The sequence below is a fragment of the Tiliqua scincoides genome, chromosome 1, assembly GCF_035046505.1.
Source record: "Tiliqua scincoides isolate rTilSci1 chromosome 1, rTilSci1.hap2, whole genome shotgun sequence".
Lineage (NCBI taxonomy): Eukaryota > Metazoa > Chordata > Lepidosauria > Squamata > Scincidae > Tiliqua > Tiliqua scincoides.
This window is the reverse complement of record NC_089821.1, coordinates 48,264,405-48,283,797: the sequence shown is the minus strand read 5'-3', so window position 1 is coordinate 48,283,797 and position 19,393 is coordinate 48,264,405. Positions and strand designations below refer to the sequence as shown.

At 39.4% G+C, this 19,393-nt stretch overlaps 1 protein-coding gene and 1 non-coding gene across 3 annotated transcripts in view; both read left to right on the top strand.

The window, feature by feature from the left end:
* The window catches only part of IPO7 (importin 7), a 49,130-nt gene extending 32,949 nt beyond the window's left edge, over positions 1-16,181 (top strand). For both annotated transcript variants that reach the window (XM_066639845.1, XM_066639846.1), the window contains exons 15-25: positions 1,298-1,458; positions 2,833-2,961; positions 6,282-6,348; positions 6,457-6,582; positions 6,785-6,882; positions 7,887-7,982; positions 8,886-9,106; positions 9,366-9,571; positions 10,777-10,983; positions 12,787-12,903; positions 14,433-16,181. In XM_066639845.1, coding sequence (XP_066495942.1) covers positions 1,298-1,458; positions 2,833-2,961; positions 6,282-6,348; positions 6,457-6,582; positions 6,785-6,882; positions 7,887-7,982; positions 8,886-9,106; positions 9,366-9,571; positions 10,777-10,983; positions 12,787-12,903; positions 14,433-14,530 — 1,526 coding nt within the window. In that variant the 3' untranslated portion in view covers positions 14,531-16,181. The remainder of the gene's footprint in view (positions 1-1,297; positions 1,459-2,832; positions 2,962-6,281; positions 6,349-6,456; positions 6,583-6,784; positions 6,883-7,886; positions 7,983-8,885; positions 9,107-9,365; positions 9,572-10,776; positions 10,984-12,786; positions 12,904-14,432) is intronic.
* On the top strand, positions 7,363-7,494 carry LOC136638394 (small nucleolar RNA SNORA23). Its single transcript, XR_010793615.1, has one exon. It is a non-coding gene; the product is annotated as a small nucleolar RNA SNORA23 (small nucleolar RNA).
* Positions 16,182-19,393: the final 3,212 nt, after the last annotated feature.

Here is a 19,393-nt window from a genome sequence, read left to right as displayed (position 1 = left end):
CTATGTATAGTGCTTTCTCTCATTTTGTCCTCACAATAATCCTGTGAGATGGTTAGGCTGAGAGATAGTGACTGGGCAAAGGTCACCCAGGAAGCCATGGCTGAGTTGGGACTTAAACCTTGATCTTCAAGGTCTAATTCCAGAACCACTACACCATCCTGTCTCTCTTTTCTGGTTGCTTTTTCCTCATCTCTCACTGGCTTCCTGCCACTTCCATTTATTCTTTCCTCAGCTTTATTTTACTCCCTTCAGGCTCTGATTCTTAACTCCTCTGTGTCAGGATCCTTACAGATTTTGGGATAAGTAGGGCAGTATACTATTGGCAGAAGGGAGCATGGAGGAGAAAGTTAGTGTGTAGAAATTATATTACTCTGGCCATACTCTTTTTTGAGATATCCCTCCCTTTTCTGCTAACAACATCCTATGTTTGTTTCAAATCCTGTCAACTGTTCCTCAACCAGCTCAGATTTTTAGCTCTTGTTACAGAAACGGTTCTCTGTCAATATTTTAGAACTACCATCTACCTTGGCAGTTACGATGTTTGTGAACACTCCATGATAATCACAGCAGCTCAGCCAATGGCTATGAGGATGCTGTCTATATAAATAGTGGTGCAGATGCAACAGTAGAAATTAATGGAATTGTAGGAGGACGTTGTGGTATTTTGTGAAGAAGAAATTCTGAAATCTTCAGAAAATTTGTATTTTGACAAAATTGCTTTGAGAGAGAGGGACAAAAAGACCTAAGTTTAAAAATGAAAGCATGGTTCTTGCAATCTACTGAATATGGTAGCAAGTATATGTGGCAATAGCAATACCAGAGAGGCTAGATGTAGTTAACATTATGTACGCTGCTTTCCTCTGCAAAACTTCACAGGGGGAAAAAAAGGCAAAATGACACTTGGCGAGCAATGGGGGGAAGTGCTTGTTTTGGTCTGAAGGGACCTTTGGGCACTATCCTTGGGGCCTGGAGCATTTTGTCAGTCAAGGGATACTCCTGGAAGAGCATTTTCCCATAAGGACAGGGAGGGGTTAAATCATCCGAGGTTGGCTGTACTCTTATTTTTAAACAGATAAACAAATATGGAACCTGAAGCAAAATATAACAGTATTTTATAGGTTACAACTTGAATAGACCAAGGTCAGTTAATACTAAGAAGCTAAGTTAGCAAAATTATTTGATAGTGAATTGTTGTTCAGAGTATGATTTAAATGTTTAAAAAGGCAAATATTTAAATACTTTTGAGGTTTCCTGTGAGTTCCAAGAAAGTAATCCATTTTTTCTTCTTGCTTTGCAGCTAAAGAATATATTACTCCATTCATTAGACCTGTAATGCAGGCTCTTCTTCATATTATTAGAGAGACTGAGAATGATGACCTTACCAATGTGATTCAGAAAATGATCTGTGAATATAGTGAAGAGGTTACTCCAATAGCTGTAGAGATGACACAGCATTTGGTAAGTATAGTTACACTATGTTAGCTACCCTTCCACTGTGTCCTGATTACAGTCATGCAGGCTATTAAATATGTTGTCTGATCTGTTTAGTTTGCTACTGAAGATAGTGGCTACATTCAGATGTAACAACAAACCATGGTTTGTTACAAGAATATGCTGTAGCAGGACTCAGGCTCTCATGCCCAAAGGAAGGGCATTTTAAATTGTCTACTGGCATTTGGTAACAAACTACATTTTCATATGAATGCAGGAAACAGATTTACATACATTTACATAAATAGCCGTTAACAAACCAGGGTCAGATCCTGCTTTCATAATTTGATTTTCAACTGTTGCACTAGAATCCTGGTTAACTATCTGGCTTTTTAAATAACTATGGCTTGTTACAAATCAGTTTTCAGAGTTTTTTGGATGAAATAGGAAACTGCAGTTTGTTATGAACAATGAATGGAAATTGGATACTTTTTCCCCTTGTGCAAGGGAGGAGGAGAAGACAGGGGTGCCCCACAAACTCAACCATGGTGGTTGTTGCTTCTGAAACTGGGCCAGTGTGTTGACAGTAACAAAACATTTTTAAGGAATATCCATCCCTTTTATTCACAATAAAAGTGCAATTTATTGCATATTCTATGCATACTGACAATTCTATGCATATTGACTCAGCAGTAAGTTCAGTTCTCCAATGTGTATTCAAGACTGTGGCCTCAATTAACTTGTTATAACAGTTAAGTACAGACATCCTATTCTGTGCTCAGAAGAAGTCACTTATTTGCAATGGTTTCACAGTGCATGTTTTAATATTTGAAAATAGCAGTGCATATACCTTCTGCTCTATGTAGGAATATGGCTTAAAATTGCTTTGATTTGGTAGATATTGTCTTGCTGTTCATGTGAATTTAGTAAAAACCCCTGGCATTGTCTTATCAGGCAACTGGGCATAAGATGATTAGAAATACCTAGTGATGTGTAGGAGAACAGCTTTTATTCCAATGATTTAGTTGAATTGGAACTGACATTTTAACACTTCCAGCAGTGTTAGTATGCAGAACGTTCCTAAATTCCACCCAACACCACAAAGAGATCAGTTGCTGATCATTTCTTATACAAGTAAGGAATGGAGGAAGTGAATCCCACTCAGGGTTCTTCACAGAGTTCATGACTAATTGAGAATTTGTACCTAGATCAGCCTTTTATTGGATGGTTGGGCTCAGAAAAGGAATTTAAATTTTTCTGTTTATAGGTCAAAAAACTAGCTGTCCGCCTTATATAAGTTTTGACATTTGTTTGCATGTAGTTCTTTACCATGTTGGTATACTTCATGGTTCATTCAGCTTTATTATTGAAGCTCTCTGATTTCATTCTTCCTATTTGCAGGCAATGACATTTAACCAGGTGATTCAGACAGGACCAGATGAAGAAGGCAGTGATGATAAAGCAGTAACAGCAATGGGCATTTTGAATACCATTGATACACTCCTCAGTGTAGTTGAGGATCATAAAGAGGTAAAACATGTTTTCGTTTGCAGGAATGTGACAAAATATCTTAGATCAGTGGTTCTCAAACTTCTAGCACCCACTTTTTAGAATGAGAATCTGTCTAGACCCACCAGAAGTGATGTCATGACCAAAAATGACATTATCAAGCAGGAAAATTTTTAACAATCCCAGGTTGCAACCCTACCCACATTTACCCAGAAGTAAGTCCCATTTACTGTCATTGTTAAAAACATATACATAGTAGCTTGTTAAAAGTACAGATCTGTAACATTTCTCAAAATGCAGTCATATAGCATGGTAGCATCAAGTCTAATATATTAAAAATAAAATATTGACATGAATGGGGGCCTACCTGAAATTGGCATGCGACCCACAGTTTGAGAAACATTGTCTTAGATGAAAGAAACTCAACAGGAAGCCATTATTAGTACAGTAAGCTTGCATTGTACTTGAGAGTTAGCTTCGGAAGTTGGTGCACAAGGTAAAAATAGCATTTAGTAAAAATTACCCTTAATCGGTGGCGGACCACTGATTCAGTTGATGGGGCAAATGCCCCTGTTGCAGAGCCTCACACATCTTTAGGACCTTGCAGAAGCCACTCTGAGGTTCCCGATGGGTCAGAAACTGTGCTTCCGGTTTACCGAATGCACAGTTTAAAACATTGGGGAACCTTCAGGAGGGTTCTCCAAGATGTCCTGGAGTCACGCTAGGCACTGTGCACGCCAGGTAAGTGGGGGAGGGCAGATTTACGGGGAAGGCATCCTTGGGGGTTGCCATTGCAGACCTTTGCCCTGGGATGTGGGGCTGGGGAGGTCTGCTACTGCCTTAAATCACATTAAGTGTCATGCAGAAACTGAGACAACAGCAGACTTGGCTTCAAACAGTTACATGTGGCTATCTATGATCACAAAATTGAGCCTAGTCAGTTTCCACAGTTGCTAGAGAAGGTATGCCTTGGCATGTGTACTACACATGCTGTTGTACTATTGGAAACAGTGGGTTGCATCTTAAACTTCTTTCCCCATTTGTAGAAGATGCTGCATTGGCAAACATCGTATAAGGGGGGAGGTATAATCTCCCCTTCCTTGTGCTGCCTGAATACAGGGGACATCCACTAAAACTGAGTGTTGGGAGAGGTAGGACAGACAAAAGAAAATATTTCTTTACTCAGTGTGTGGTTGGTCTGTGGAACTCCTTGCCACAGGATGTGGTCTTGGCATCTTGCCTAGATGCCTTTAAAAGGGGATTGGACAAATTTCTGGAGGAAAAATCCATTACGGGTTACAAGTCATGAAATTTAGTTTTCTAAAACTGCCCAGATGCCCATCACCCAGTTGCTCAGAGAGATGCTAGCCATGTCAGGTCTTGGATCTCTTTCATTTCACCTTTTCAAATTTTAGCTACACCCTTTGAGATTACATGGTTATGAAGTACATGGCAAAGGTTACAGGTCGTGTATGTGCAACCTCCTGAATTTAGAAACAGGCTATGTCAGAATACCAGGTGCAATGGAAGGCACCAGGATGCAGGTCTCTTGTTATCTGGTGTGCTCCCTGGGGCATTTGGTGGGTCGCTGTGAGATACAGGAAACTGGATTAGATGGGCCTGTGGGCTGATCCAGCGGGGCTGTTCTTATGTTCATATCTGCAGATCTGGAATCCATGGCTTCAGTTATCAATGGATTCGGATCTGCCCCCCATCATGCTTGGTTAAGTTGTGCAGTACTGAATTACTCCTGTTCCTAATTGTACTGTTCAAGCTATCATTATCCAGAAGGCTTACCGTGTTTTCAAAAGCTTCCTCCTCCGTTTTGTTAACTCATTCTCTCCCCTTCACTTGTGGTTTATCTCTAATTGCCCACTGGTGAAAAGTTACTTTCCTGAGTTACTGGAGAGCACATTATGCAGGAGGCAGGATAGCTTTCCCGCTCACTCGCTTGCCTGGTGGCAGCTGCAGTTCTTTAAAGAATCCCCTGCCTTCCATGAAGTGACTTTCTCCAGGAGGAGAAAAAAAACACCTCACTTGTTTAAAGACCCGCTGACTGCTGGAACAGAAGTAATTCAGTACAGTACTGAACTGTACTGTGCTACAGAACCAAGCGTGTGGGGGGAGGGGATCCCTTGTCATGGCTGAATGGAATGCTGTTTATTTTCAACTGCGGTTTCAGGTATCTGTGGTGGGTTCTGGAATGGAACCCTCACAGATACCAGGGCATGCCTGTATATACTCCTGAAGGTTCCTCAAACCTCAAATTTTTAGGGGCTTCAGAAGGAAGAAGAGATCTGTGAGAATTGCCTCTCGTGCTTGAGGAAATTGAGCATCTTCCACAGATGGGATAGCCCACAACACCCCCATTATCTGAGTATCTGAAATTGTCCCCCCAATACTTGTTACCAGTATCTCTTAAACTCTGTGTTAGAAATGGTGTGATTCCTTTGCCATATACTTCATAACCATGTAATCTCAAAGGGTGTAGCTAAAATTTGAAAAGGTGAAATGAAAGGGATTCGAGATCTGGCATGGCTAGCATCTCTCTGAGCAACTGGGTGATGGGCATCTGGGCAGTTTTAGAAAACTAAATTTCTGCTATAGTCCTCATTTAGCTGTGAATGACCCGATAATTCAGATGTAATATGTGTGTTGTTCTAAAAGATCATTGCCCAGGGGTTAGACAGAACAGTGTTCTTGAAAAATAACTAAAGCAAGGCCCACATGGTGAGCTCTGTCTGTGTGGTGGAGCTTATTTTCTACTTGGAAATACAGGCAGGCCGTGATATTCACTGTTTCGCTTACACGTGGATCTCGGGGACCCCCCAGCATGCCCATTACAAGTACCTTTATTTACTGTAGTAGCACTTACAGCACGGGTGCTTCTTGCTTAACATTCTTCCTTAACTGAATAACTGAATGTGTGGGCAACAAGCCTGCACACTAAAGGGCAACTAACAGGAAGCAAGAAGCACCTATACTGCAAGCGCTACTACAGTAAACAAAGGTACATGTAATGGGTGTGCAGGGGAACCCTATCTATATGGCATTTCCTCATATACACTGTTTCCTTATCTGCATACATGGGGGAATGGAACCCTTGCAGATATGGGTGCTCACCTGTAATCACGTGTGCAGCTCAACAACCTGCTCCTGAAACTCAGGAGACTTTCAGAAGCCGGCTCCAAAACATACCCTTGTAAAATAGAGACACAAAGAACCTTGAATGTATACAAACATCCACAAGTATCTCCATTGTTAAAATAGATTCTTTATTTGAAATATTGATGTTCAGCTCTTAATTGTGTGTGAAACTTCATTTAAACCATCCCTTTCAGATTACCCAGCAATTGGAAGGCATCTGTTTGCAAGTCATTGGAACAGTTTTACAACAACATGTTTTAGGTAAGAATATTTTTTAAATACTATAACTTTTGCATGAGGAACCTAAACATAATAGAAGTCTGACAAATGTGATCAAGCTGCCTTAATGACTTCCTGTTACTTTTCCAGAATTCTATGAGGAAATTTTTTCCTTGGCTCATAGTCTGACCTGCCAGCAGGTCTCTGCACAGATGTGGCAACTTTTGCCTCTTGTCTTTGAAGTATTTCAGCAGGATGGTTTTGATTACTTTACAGGTGAGCTTTTATGTCCTAATCATTTGATGTGATTATCTAGAGTTGGGAAGATTAAAATATTAATATTTTTGTAGGTTCCATGCTATTCAGATTTGAAAGCATATATAATACTTGGGCACCTTGGGTGCCCTTCAGGGAGAAAAGCGGAATATAAATCGAATAATAAATAAATAAATAATACTTGCTTATTCTTTTAACACAGATATGATGCCGTTGTTGCATAATTATGTAACTGTTGATACAGACACGCTCCTGTCTGATACAAAATATCTAGAAATGATCTACAGTATGTGTAAAAAGGTAGGTAGAACATTCCTGTCTTAAGATGGCTAAATCTGTATAAATATGTCATATAGAATCCAGAAAAGATGCTTGTGCCTTTTCTAGTTCGTTTTAATTCATCTTGTTCATACCATTGCAACTCAGCAGGATCTAGATGAGCTACATTTTTGCAGACCTGTGGGGTTAACAATCGATTGACAAATGAATCTTAACTTGAAAGCAAGTATAATATTCACTAAATGGATGTCCATTTACATTGTAGTGGCTTCTTAAAAAATTATGGTGGTTCTAAAAAGATAGACAGGAGCCTTCACTGACACAGTAAGCTAAGAGCCCGCATACCTGTTCAGTTAGGTGGGGAAACAAGGGGCACAGTATTAATTGCTTGCTGTGTAGCCACCGGAGGTAGGCAAAGTGATTGATACACACATCATGTGTGGCTGGTACTGAACCGAAGAATCCCAGTTCTGAAGTAAATTACAATGGCTGCACGGTCCATTTGTATTCTGTTTTTTGTTCCTGTCTTGCTCACATGACCTGTGGTCAAGGAGCAACTTGAGTTCACAGTACTGGTCTAGTGATTTGGTAGACAAGCTTACCACTGATCAGCCTCCAAATTCTCAAATGTAGTTTGAAAGTGGGGAAAGTTTTTTGCATTTTTAAAGGGCTCATGCAGCAGATGGACATACATAAGATTTGCTTATTGAAACAAAACTATTTGTTTATTATGTTAACAGCGATACTTCAATGTAGCAATTTTCAAACTGCCTTAGAGGTGTTTTTGGAATGATTTAGTTACTATGAGATTCTGGTATCATTGGCAACGTTGGTAAAAGATTGGCATGCCTAACATCAGTATACTCTCCTGATTTTTAGTCTGCTGTCTTCTGTATTCATCTTTTGAATTTGTCTTCATTTTACTATGTAATTTCTTTTCAGAACTTTGATAAAAACACAATTTTTAAAATGTAAAGATACTAAAATGCTCAGAACCAAAATTTAACAGGGAATATAATTCTTAGGTCCTTACAGGTGTGGCAGGAGAAGATGCAGAATGTCATGCAGCAAAGCTGTTAGAGGTGATCATTCTGCAGTGTAAAGGTCGTGGCATTGATCAGGTAGGTGGAACTGAATCTTTGGCTCTCTTAAACAATGCATCATGAATGTGGGCCTGCAATGTAATGTGAGTAATATGTCCTGTTAAGACAGTTTGTACCAACCATTTTCAACCACTGTGGCACACTGGTCTGCTGTGAGTAGTCCACAGGTGTGCCGCAGGAATTTGGGGGAAGGTCATTTATTCATAGGGCCAATGGGAGATGTGAGCCCCCCACTGGCAGCATGGTGTGCCATGTCAATCGTCAAAAACATGGTGGTGGGCCTTGACCATTTTAGTGCTTTGTCAGTTTGCCGTGAGATGAAAAAAGTTGAAAATCACTGGTTTATACTGTGAAATTAATTATATTTTTTTGTTCTTGCTTATTGGGAAAAAGGAACTTGCAACACCCCTTGTCTTTGTCAGATGCCTCTAATAGGGGAGAGGAGGGAGGCATCTATGCTTGCTGAGAGATTCATTTCACAAAAGATTTTTAAAGAGAACTGGTCCATATTTTGGACTTATCCATCATATGCAGCCATAGTCTTGTAAAATTCTTGCAAATGTCCTGCAGGTCAATATGAATTTCAGAATTATATTTCACCCCCTGATCTTTACTTAATTTGTTCCCTAATATAATTGATTATGCCTATATAATAGTTGCTTTACAATTGAAACACAAATTGTATACATTGTAATACTGTAGTGCCACTGGAGACAAGAAAGCCCATTCTCTCCTGAGTCCTGTTGTATTCTCTCTTTCACTGGAAAGCACACCTACATTCTTGCTTGCCATAGCAGGTAAGGGAGGGGAAAGACAATAGGACTGTTCAGGAAAAGAGTGAGAGGAGCTATGACTTTTAAATGTCCGCATCCTGTCATTGAAACTTTAACTGTGAGATGTTTATTTTTCCTTTCTCTTCAGTGTATACCCTTATTTGTAGAAGCTGCTTTAGAACGATTGACCAGAGAAGTTAAAACAAGTGAACTGCGAACGATGTGCCTCCAGGTTGCCATTGCTGCTCTGTATTACAATCCTCATCTGCTTTTGAATACCTTGGATAATCTTCGCTTCCCCAATAATGTGGAGCCTGTTACAAATCACTTCATTACGCAGTGGCTTAATGATATAGACTGTTTCTTGGGGTAAGCTTGTCTCTTGGCAATCATGGCCCTGTTCTGCCTAGTCCTTTTTATGCACAAGCAAGGAATTGTGTGTACACAGTGGATATGTCATTCATCTTTTCATCATGGCATTGGAAAAAGTGACAAGTTTTATTTGTATATGTAGACCTCCTTCCCTTTGCACCTCTCTAAATTGGGGTCTGTATTGGGCAATATGTCACTTGTCTTTTTTCTTGGAAACTCAAAATTTTGTAATATAAAATTTCCTCTTGCATTCCAGGCTTCATGACAGAAAAATGTGTGTGTTAGGCTTGTGTGCACTTATTGATCTGGAACAAATACCACAAGTTTTAAATCAGGTTTCGGGCCAGATCCTGCCAGCTTTCATCCTCTTATTTAATGGATTGAAAAGAGCATATGCTTGCCATGCTGAGCATGAAAATGATAGTGAGGATGATGATGAAGCAGAAGAAGATGAAGAAGCAGGTAAGTGATTGGTGATCTCTTGGGTCAGTTCATCTACTTTGGTCATGTGCTAATAGTCTCACAGTGAATGTTTAGTCCTGGATTTTCCTTTGCTTGCTTATACCTGGTTGCTTTTAGATTCAGAAAGTAGAATCTTTTTTCTCTCAATTGACATTCTTCCTCTTCTAAACATGATTCAAATTTTTGTATGTCTGAGTTTTTCCTCCTCTCCCTGATTTGTCATACAGTACTTTTCTTCAGCCTTGTGTTAGTATTTCTTATGCTTGCTTATTTGATGTCTTTCCTTCACTTTTACGTTTCTGGTTTTGGTGAGTGCTTTGTGAGTCAAGTAACCTTACTCTTTGTGAAAAGAGTCCTTTCTGCTTTGTGTCTGTTTTTCAGTCTTCTTTCTGTTTGCTTTCTGGAGAGAGAGAGAGAGAGAGAGAGAGAGAGAGAGAGAGAGAGAGAGAGAAATTAAGCACTTACAGTATTGCTTTATTATTTTCTATTACTACTTATCTCCATTTGAATTTTTCCCTTTACGTTTTCAGACTGTATAGTGCAGTATTTATTTGACGTCTGTAAATTGACTGACAATTTAATTAATGCATTGTGACGGCATGGTGTTTTGTCATATCAACTTTAATTACTTATTCATATTCATATATTGCCCTTTGTCCAAGGGCAATATATAAATGTATACATTGTCCTTTATATATGGTGTATATGGCTCCTCGCAAACAACCCTATGAGGAAGGTTAGGCTAAGAGATTTTGGCTCTAAGTTACCTAGTCAGTTTCATGGCTGAGTGAGATTTGAATCTGGGTCTTCCACTCCAACCACTGCAATGATAATAATAATAGCTTTATATAGTGATTTGTGCAAAGTGCCTCATATGTATTTTTTAAAATTTAATTCTTACAAGAATCCTGTAAGATAAATACTATCCCCATACCATATAGTTAAGAAGTCAAGGCCAAGAGGCTTATGACTTGCCAAAGGCCACCCAGTGAACTCATGGCAGTGGAGAGATCTGACCTAGGGAAGTCCTGATTCACAGCTCAATGTTTTAGTCGCTGTGTTTAATCACAACTTCAGCCTTAAACACTAGAGTCCAGGACACTGGAGTTCAACATTAAACACTAGGAACCATTATGGAGCTGTATAAAGAGAAATACCCTTTATGTTCATTTGCTGACCTTGGGTCACTCTTGCTGCTTCTACAGAGGAACTTGGGAGTGATGAAGATGATATTGATGAAGATGGACAAGAGTATTTAGAGATTCTGGCAAAGCAGGCTGGAGAAGATGGGGATGATGAGGATTGGGAAGAAGATGATGCTGAAGAGACTGCACTGGAAGGATATTCAACAATTATTGATGATGAAGATAACCCTGTTGATGAATACCAGATATTTAAAGCAATCTTTCAGAGTAAGATAACTGTAGTGTACATCTTGAACAAAATATCTGTGTGTGTTGAAAATAGGTGGAAAAAATGCACCTTGTTGTGAGCGCCAAATGCACCAAAAATGCACCAAATGCAACCTTCTGTTGGTAGGAGATGGAGTTTGAGGTACACTGGGAGTTCTAGGGGATTCGGGGAGGGGGAGTGTGAAACCTGCAGATGAAAAGCTCCATATCCATGAAAATGGATATTATCATCAGAAGGTGGCAGCTTACCTATTTCTGGTGGAAACTCTTTTCTCATAGACAAAGTTGTGGCATACTGCTGTAGAAAGTGTTTGCAGCTGAATGTGTTGGGAGTTTCCTCAACAAGGGCAACCACAATGACATGTAGTGACCAACTCAACTTGCATTGCCTGATATAATTGTGTTACTGTGGGTGGAAGTGCTGTTGCAGAAAAGCATGTAGTTTCTTGTGGGAGAAGAAATGATATTGCTTCTCTTAAAGATGAGATAAATCAGGGATGTAAAACATAATTCCTGGGGATCCAATGCAACCCGCAGAAGCTTTTTATCTGACCCTGGGGCTCTCAGCTGCTGAGCAGAACTGAGGTGTTACTGCTGAAAAGGTGGCCTGCATGATAATTGGACTCTGCTATATCTTGAAATATAATCAAGATTTGCATATTTTCTGTAATTTGCAGCTAATGTGTTCCTAAGTGAGAAAAATGTGCTTATTTCTGGTTATGACCTATTTAATGACATCACTTCTTGCCTAATGACATCACTTCTGGCCCTCAGCCTGCATCATAAATGCTGTCCGGCCCACTGTATGAAATGAGTTTGACACCCCTGAGATAAATAATTGAGGGAACGATGAACTTAAAGTGGAAGAGGAAAGTGCAGGATATTTAGCATTTTCAACCAAGCTGATATGGTGTTTACCTAACTGTTGGCCGATTTCTGCTAAGTCACATGTTGTTAGCTTGGTGAAAGTATTCAGGCTGAACAGTTCTTTGACACAAGTATGTTTTATCCAGTGAGTGAAGAGGGAAAAAAGTATCATCTAAGTGACTGTATGTTGATAACAGTTTGCACTTTAGTAGTGATGTTAGCTAGTGGTTGACTGGTCAACTTGAGAGGAACGCTTTTTAAGGAATTGCTTCACCATTCTTCACTACTGTCTTGATATGAACTACCAACAGTTACCAACAGCTGTTATGAAATATTGAGGGATCTTGTCTGTTTTATGCTGTCCCCCATGTCAGTTGTATACCAATTAGTTCCAGATTATTTTTTAGAATACATAAGTGATGCACAAATGCATAAAGTTAGTCTGCTGCACAATTCTGACTTCAGCATTTGGTTCTGGCAGAATTTGAGGTGTATTGGGAAGGACTGTGCCAGCAGTCCGCATAGGGCAAGGTGTCTGAGCTCAAGACAAGTCAGCAACAGAGGTCTCAAAGCCAGGGATATGGGGTGAATCAAATTCTGACCCCATTTACCTACTGACTCTTGTCTTGATTTCTAGCATTCCAGCAATAATTGTGCTTTCCTCTTTCTCTGTTCCCACATTGTTTAAAATGCACGAATGCATTTGTTATCCCATGATGGGAACTCAAAACCAACTTGGGGAAAAAATACTCCCCTGTGAAGCCATGTTTTCCTTATGGAAGTTCTCAAAGCCTTGACCCTAATGCACAGAAATACTGGTGTTTATGTTTCTAGTTGAAATGCAGCAATCCAAGTGACTTATAGAAAGCACTAAACTGTGATGTTCCTAGTGTGTCCAAAGTTTTTCAAATCACTGCATGTTTCTTTGTTTTGCAGCAATTCAGAGTCGCAACCCTGTATGGTATCAAGCTTTGACACGTGGTCTTAATGAAGAACAAAGAAAACAGTTACAAGACATAGCAACTTTAGCAGATCAGCGGAGAGCAGCCCATGGTATGCATTTCTCCATTAGATTATATGTCACTGGTTGAGTGTTTGCTGTATTATTAGCATTTCACAAAGGGGCTCTATGGCCTGAAAACTGTGAAAGTGCCCTTTCATGCCTGATGTGTGAATGGGAAACAAAAATGGGTCTGGTTACTGCTTAGATGTGGAAGCATTTTACAAAAGATAAGGTGTTGAGATTTAATTATCAATTGCTTCTGTGAATGTGTGTGAGCAGTGGCATAGCTAAGAGAGGTTGGGGGGACATTGCCCTGTGTAGCATGCATTTGGGGGTATCTTGGAGGCCTCCAAAAGCCACTTCCAGTTTTTAGCAAAAACTGGAAGTGCCTTTCAAAGGTCTCGAAGATACCCTCTCAAGGTACCAAGTGCACAATGTTTCAGAGTCTTTTCTCTGGTGTTCCCCCCCCCCCAAGTCCATCAGTGACAGGTAGTGGAGGCAGGTGAAGGCTGGGTCACATAACAGCTCCTCAAGCCTTGAGGCTATTCATTAGGGCTGCTTCATTACGAGAAATGTATCCGAAGTTTTTCTGCAGATAAATAAATGAATAAAAATATTACTTGTGAATAATAAAAAAAATTTTCTAGATCACCCTTTTAAAAAGTCTTGTAAAGCTAGGTGGGTCCTGACAGAATGTCATTTGAAAAAGTAGGTCCCGGTGCTAAAAAGTCTGAGAACCACTGCCTTAAGGCAAAGATTTGAACTAAACGACCAGCAAGTCTTCTAGTTCTGATTTTATTTTAAATATATAGTTTTTGTTTGTGTCATTCTCCTTCATTTCATACCATCTGTCATTATTTGAATGGTGGGATATGTAAAGAATGTGATGGCAGGCAGCACAGAAGCAATACTTGTTTATATAAAAGAGATGTTGTGGCTTAAGCCTACATGGAAGGTATATTTTCACTGATCTAGAACTCTTGACTCCTATTTCTGGGGTCTGATAGCAATGAGTAAAAGTGGCCTTGCTGATCCATAGAATGAGAGACTCCAGTTTGGTCTCACAGCTTCTCCCATAAGCAGTTTCTGAAGTAGACTTCTGGGTCTGTTGCCAGCTAATACAGGATGAACTTAAATTTTGGATGCTATTTTTTTAGACTGTTTGTGATCTGACCATGTACACTTAGATGAAGGAGCAAATTGTAAGTCATGGAGAACAGAGCAAATACTATATGTGTTGCTGAGCAAATTCAGTTAGAAGAGGGACATGACTGTAGATCTATAACTCTCCTCATAAGGCTTTTTAATGTTAGAGCTCCTCTCTGCTGGTGCTTGTTTCAAGTTTGCATGCCTTGATCTTGGAGTCCTTGCATACGATACAAATTAAATTTCATTTTCATCATCAAAAGGGGTAGTAATGACTAAGAGATAAGGTGACTTGATATATTTTAAGGAATACATTTGTTGTTTTTTTAAAAGGGGGCTCCTTTTTAGCATGAGTGGACATTAAGAACTTGATGTCTGTTTGAGAGACATGGTTTTTGGTGGTCAAATAATTTCCCTCTTCCCTTTCTTTCAGAATCCAAAATGATTGAAAAGCATGGTGGTTACAAATTCAATGCTCCAGTTGTGCCAAGTTCATTCAATTTTGGTGGTCCAGCCCCAGGAATGAATTGAATTATCACTACTTTTCCTCCTACTGTGTGATTGTAGTGAAGAGCTTGTGTTCCTCCCAGTAGTGGTTCCAGAACTGGTTCATGTTATCTACAGCTCACTCTAAATGAATTGGTAGAATGAACATTTTAAAAATGAAAAAGAAAAACCAACCCAGGAAGTGGGACATGATCATGCAACCTAATACTGGAAAGAAGGTTTTATGAAGATAGGAAGAACCTGACACTTTGAGCTTCAAATGACACGCTGTGGAAATCGGAAATCAAGAGGGAATGTCAAGAAGGAAAGAAAAGGCATTGGCTACAGGACTGTTGAAAGGTCTCATTTACAGTACACAAGCAAGAAAGCCAATTTAATTTTTACACCTGTGGGACTATGAGTATCTGCCCAATTTTTCTCCCTTCCCCTTCTCCCTGCTGGGATACCTATTCTTTTAATGTACATAAACGTAATTGGATAGCCTTACTTAACACTTTGTCATTTCCATTTATCAAGATTGTTCATATGTAGAATATTGGACACTTATTGTAGCACTACATAACTGATAAATCTGTAAATGATTTAGCACTTTCATATTGAAACAAGCCTGCTAGCCTATGTACAAAAATAGTCAAAAATGTTTGTTTATAAAAAAGGGATGTTCTGGGGAAAATTTCAACTTATTAATTTAAAACAAACTAGCAGTTTTGTACCTGGTGACTTTGTGGTGCAGTCACCACTGGTTGTGACTTGAATTTGGTTATGTAAAAAGGGGTTAGTGGTATTTCATTGCTGCTAAAAAAGAAAAAAATGGCAACACCCTCTGTGTCCTTCGTTTTTTCTTAAAGCTCTAATGTACAAGTGGAAATTTGGATACAGAAGACTTCATGTTTAAGTGCTGAGAAGGGAGTTCATTTTCTCAGTAGCATGTGAAATCTGACACGAAGTTCTGCTCTTACTGGAGTGTATTTTGAAGTGTGGTGGTGAACATCTACATATGCAATCTTTTAGAAAAATTGACTAACTTGGGTTGGATCTGATTGAACTTTATTCTCATATCTGGGAATATGAAGATTCTCATCCTGTTACTCTTCTTCCAGCACCTGGGTAGAAGCTTTAAAACCCCCTCCCCACCAGTTTATGGCTCTCAGAAATAGTGGACATTCTATTAGTTATGATCTAGATAGGACTATTGAAATTACCAAGTTCTCATTTTTGAAGCCATCATTCTTTTTCCCTTTTTTATACCCTTTCTCCAGGTGGTATACTAGGAAATATTTTAACTAGAAAGGCAATTCCTTTGCTCCCCCCCAAACTGGGACCACTATTAAAACCACTCAAATAAGCCAACATCAAAAGGATGTGACTGGGCTGGCTTAGTGCCCCCTCTACAAAATAAATACGCAAATAAAATCTTAAATGCTGAGTTTCTTGATCTTGCCTTGAGATCACTGGTGTCAAATCTTTTAAGTAAAAGTTCTTTCTCCTGGTTGTTTTTATATTCAATGTCATCTACTGTTACAAATGATACTGAAAAAGCTACCTTAATTTAAATGTAAGCCTCCAAAACTTTAAAGGCAGGTTGAAAAATGAATTGAATTTATATCTGTAAAAAATGAAACTGAAATGAACATATATATTATGATATTCAAAAATGCAGTCTTCAGAAAATCAATTTGTGTGATGTGTGTTTGTATCTGTGGTGAGGGATGCTTGGAATGTAAGGGTTCCATAGCAGAATATCTACCTCTTGCTTGTTTCAAGCTAGACTAAGGGCTGTCCCACTTTTCATTTATGCTTTCATAACTCACCTTCATTTGAATGTGTATGATTAGAAGCAGGCTTATGTTAGCACCTTAGCTTCTAAGAAATGGGTATCTTCTATCTATTTTCTATTTAACCCCAGGAAGACTAGCACACTGAAATTAGGTTCTCAAGTCAGACCTGTGGATGCTTCTTCTGTTCAACTATTGAGGCTTTTGATTTTGTGCACTGCTCTTCCTTTTCTGTATATGTTAGATGTGGCTGGATTTGCAGTTACTGTTATCATTTAGACACCAGTCAAGATACTATTATTCAGAACAGAATCCAGCACTTCTCTTCCTCACTACAATGAGCTCCACAGAACATATGCTAGGCATACAAGCTTGTAGATAAATTTCTGGTATCCATCTATATCTGCCTGTTGCTTGCTTGAGGGCATAAAGTTTACACTGTAAAACTGAATAACCTTAAATTGCCTGGTATTGTCTTTCCATCAGAACTGGTCAGAATTAACAAAAAAGTAGTATTCATTAACCTAACATGCTTAAATTCATTTTAGTTAGCTCATAATAGTAATGAATTTCAGACAATAGTCTGAAAGGAAAAGGAAAAGACTTTACTTAAGGAAAAGACTATCTGCTTAGAACATATGGTTTGCAGTGATTGTGCTGACAGTTATAGTTAAAACCCACTTTATGTTCTTGCAGGCTGGTGCAATAATAGGTATTGGGGTTGGACTTTAAGCTATAATACCTTTTTTAAAGGTGTTTAAATATTCTGAGCTTCCCTGAAAGCCATCTTGGCTACTATTACTGATCTTCCTAAGTAACTTGGAGGTAAGGAAAAGTATTTAGTGCATTCTGTAGTACAGTTATTAATTCAAAATCATACCTTGGCAGTAGCATTTTTATGCAAAGGATCCCAGATTAAATTCCTGACTTCTCAAGCTAACTTGGATAACTTTCACTTAGGTAGTGGAACTTAAAAAGACCCCTGTCTGAAACCTTAAATTGCTGCTGCTGGATGGACCAGTGGTCTGAGTTAGAATAGCGTACCTTATATTCATGTACCTCAGAATCTACAGCAGTGTGCAAAGGACTCTGATAGATGGGCTAATGTGGAAGTGTTCCCTAGAAATACAACCTGTTTTAATACTGCTGCTCTAGACAGTATTTTTAAAAATTGTCTTGTGCAGCCTTAACCTAATGCAATTAAAACTACAATGTGTATTCAAAACTTTTCTTGGCTATAGTTTAGCAAGATTTGCCTTTCCAAATTATTTTTTAATGTCTGTAGTCAGTTAAATATGTTCATTTTTGTGTGGGTTTGGCAAATCTTAAAAAGTTTATATTAAATTTATATTCCTGTAGTATTTGTCAGTTTTCTTTTTGCTACCAAGGTGAGCAAATACCCCAACAAGAACACAAGAGGATGACTGTTCAGGTGCTATTTCTAGGACACTCAATGCCTTCATTGCAAACTTATTATTGTTAACAGCCATAGACGAAAAATGCCCTGCATTAAGCTTTTTCCCAAATGGAGGTTGTGATGGGTAGCTTCACCAGTTGTATTGCTGCCTGAGCTAGTAATTTTGGCAACAGATATAGGAATCCTATTCACCACCATATGGGTAAACACTTTTTATTCAGAAAATCAAAACTATTGGGCTGCTAATTGATTTTATGTACCCCCTAACCTAGAGAATAATTAGCATAGGTCAAGAAAACAACTTCATAGGAATTCCACAATTCCTATGACACATCACATGCCTTTCTTGTTTCCAAATGTTACTAAAAAACTGCAGGAAGACACTCCCATGTCCTGCTGTGATAACATGAGTAATCATTTCTATAGCACTTGGAGTGCAAAAAATTTGATGATATGATATAATCCTTACAACAATCTGATAAGGTGTTATCCCTGTATCGCAACTGAGATGGAGAGGGTATGGCTTGCCAATGGCAACCTAGCCAGTTCTTGGTAGAGATATTTTAGAGAAGTCGCAATTTGCACCAGTACTCAAGTTTCAAGTCTGATGAGGCTAAGACTAATATGAACTTAGTTCAGCTAATATGAACTTTTAGGTTAGAACTCAACTTGTTCAGATACACAAAGGCTGATCTTAAGAGAACTGGTATATAATGGCTAGCAAAACAGAACTTCTCACATTCAAATCTTGCTTCTTGAACATGCTCTCAATAACCTTAGGTAAGCAACTCCCCCTGTGATGCATTAAGGGGATATTTTATAGCATGGCTCTCTAGACTCCGGCCCACAAGCTGGGTCTAGTGCCCTGTCTTTTCCCTACCCTGTGTGAACAGCACTTAACCTTTCCATAGGGGAGCCTTCCTTCCTTGCTGCCAACCTCTCTTCTCAACTGCGGTCTAGCCTGTCATGACCAGGTTTTTGTCCCTGCAGCCACTGCACCCGGATTTCTGGGCAGATGCAGCTGCCTGGGGTGCAGTTTGGCTGCAGGGAAGGAAAGCTCCCCAGCGGAACTGTAAGTGCCAATTGTGCTGGGGATTCCTTTCCTTGAGTGCAGTGGTCTCCACTTTGGAGACCACTGTTTTATAGAGTTGATGTAATCCTTATATTTGAGCACTATGCATGTACAAAAGTAGTATTTGAGTCATTGGACCTGACCATGGTGGTCCGTGCCTTAGGAACTTCAAGACTAAATTACTGTAACACACTCTTTGTGGGGCTGCCCTTGAACTTGGTTTGGAAACTGCAATTAGTGTAGGAATGTGGCAGCCCAGGTACCACATTGGAGGTACCATTGGAGGTAGGCAGTTTCATTCTTTTGAACTACAGCTTTGGCACGTACACTGGCTGCCCATTAATTTCCAGATCCAACTCAAGGTGTTGGTACTAGTTTTTAAAGACCTTCATAGTTTGAGACCAGATTATCTGCTTTCTCCCATACATTCTGGCCTGCCCTGTTAGGTCATCTTTGGGGGCTTTCCTGCACGCGCCACTGCTCCCAAGTTAGAGGAATGGCAGCACAGGAGTGAGCCTTCTCTGTAGTGGTGCCACAATTATGGAATTCTTTGCCAAGGGAATTAAGAATTACTGCCTCCCTCTTGGCTTTTTGGCAAGGGCTCAAAACATTTGTGTGATGGG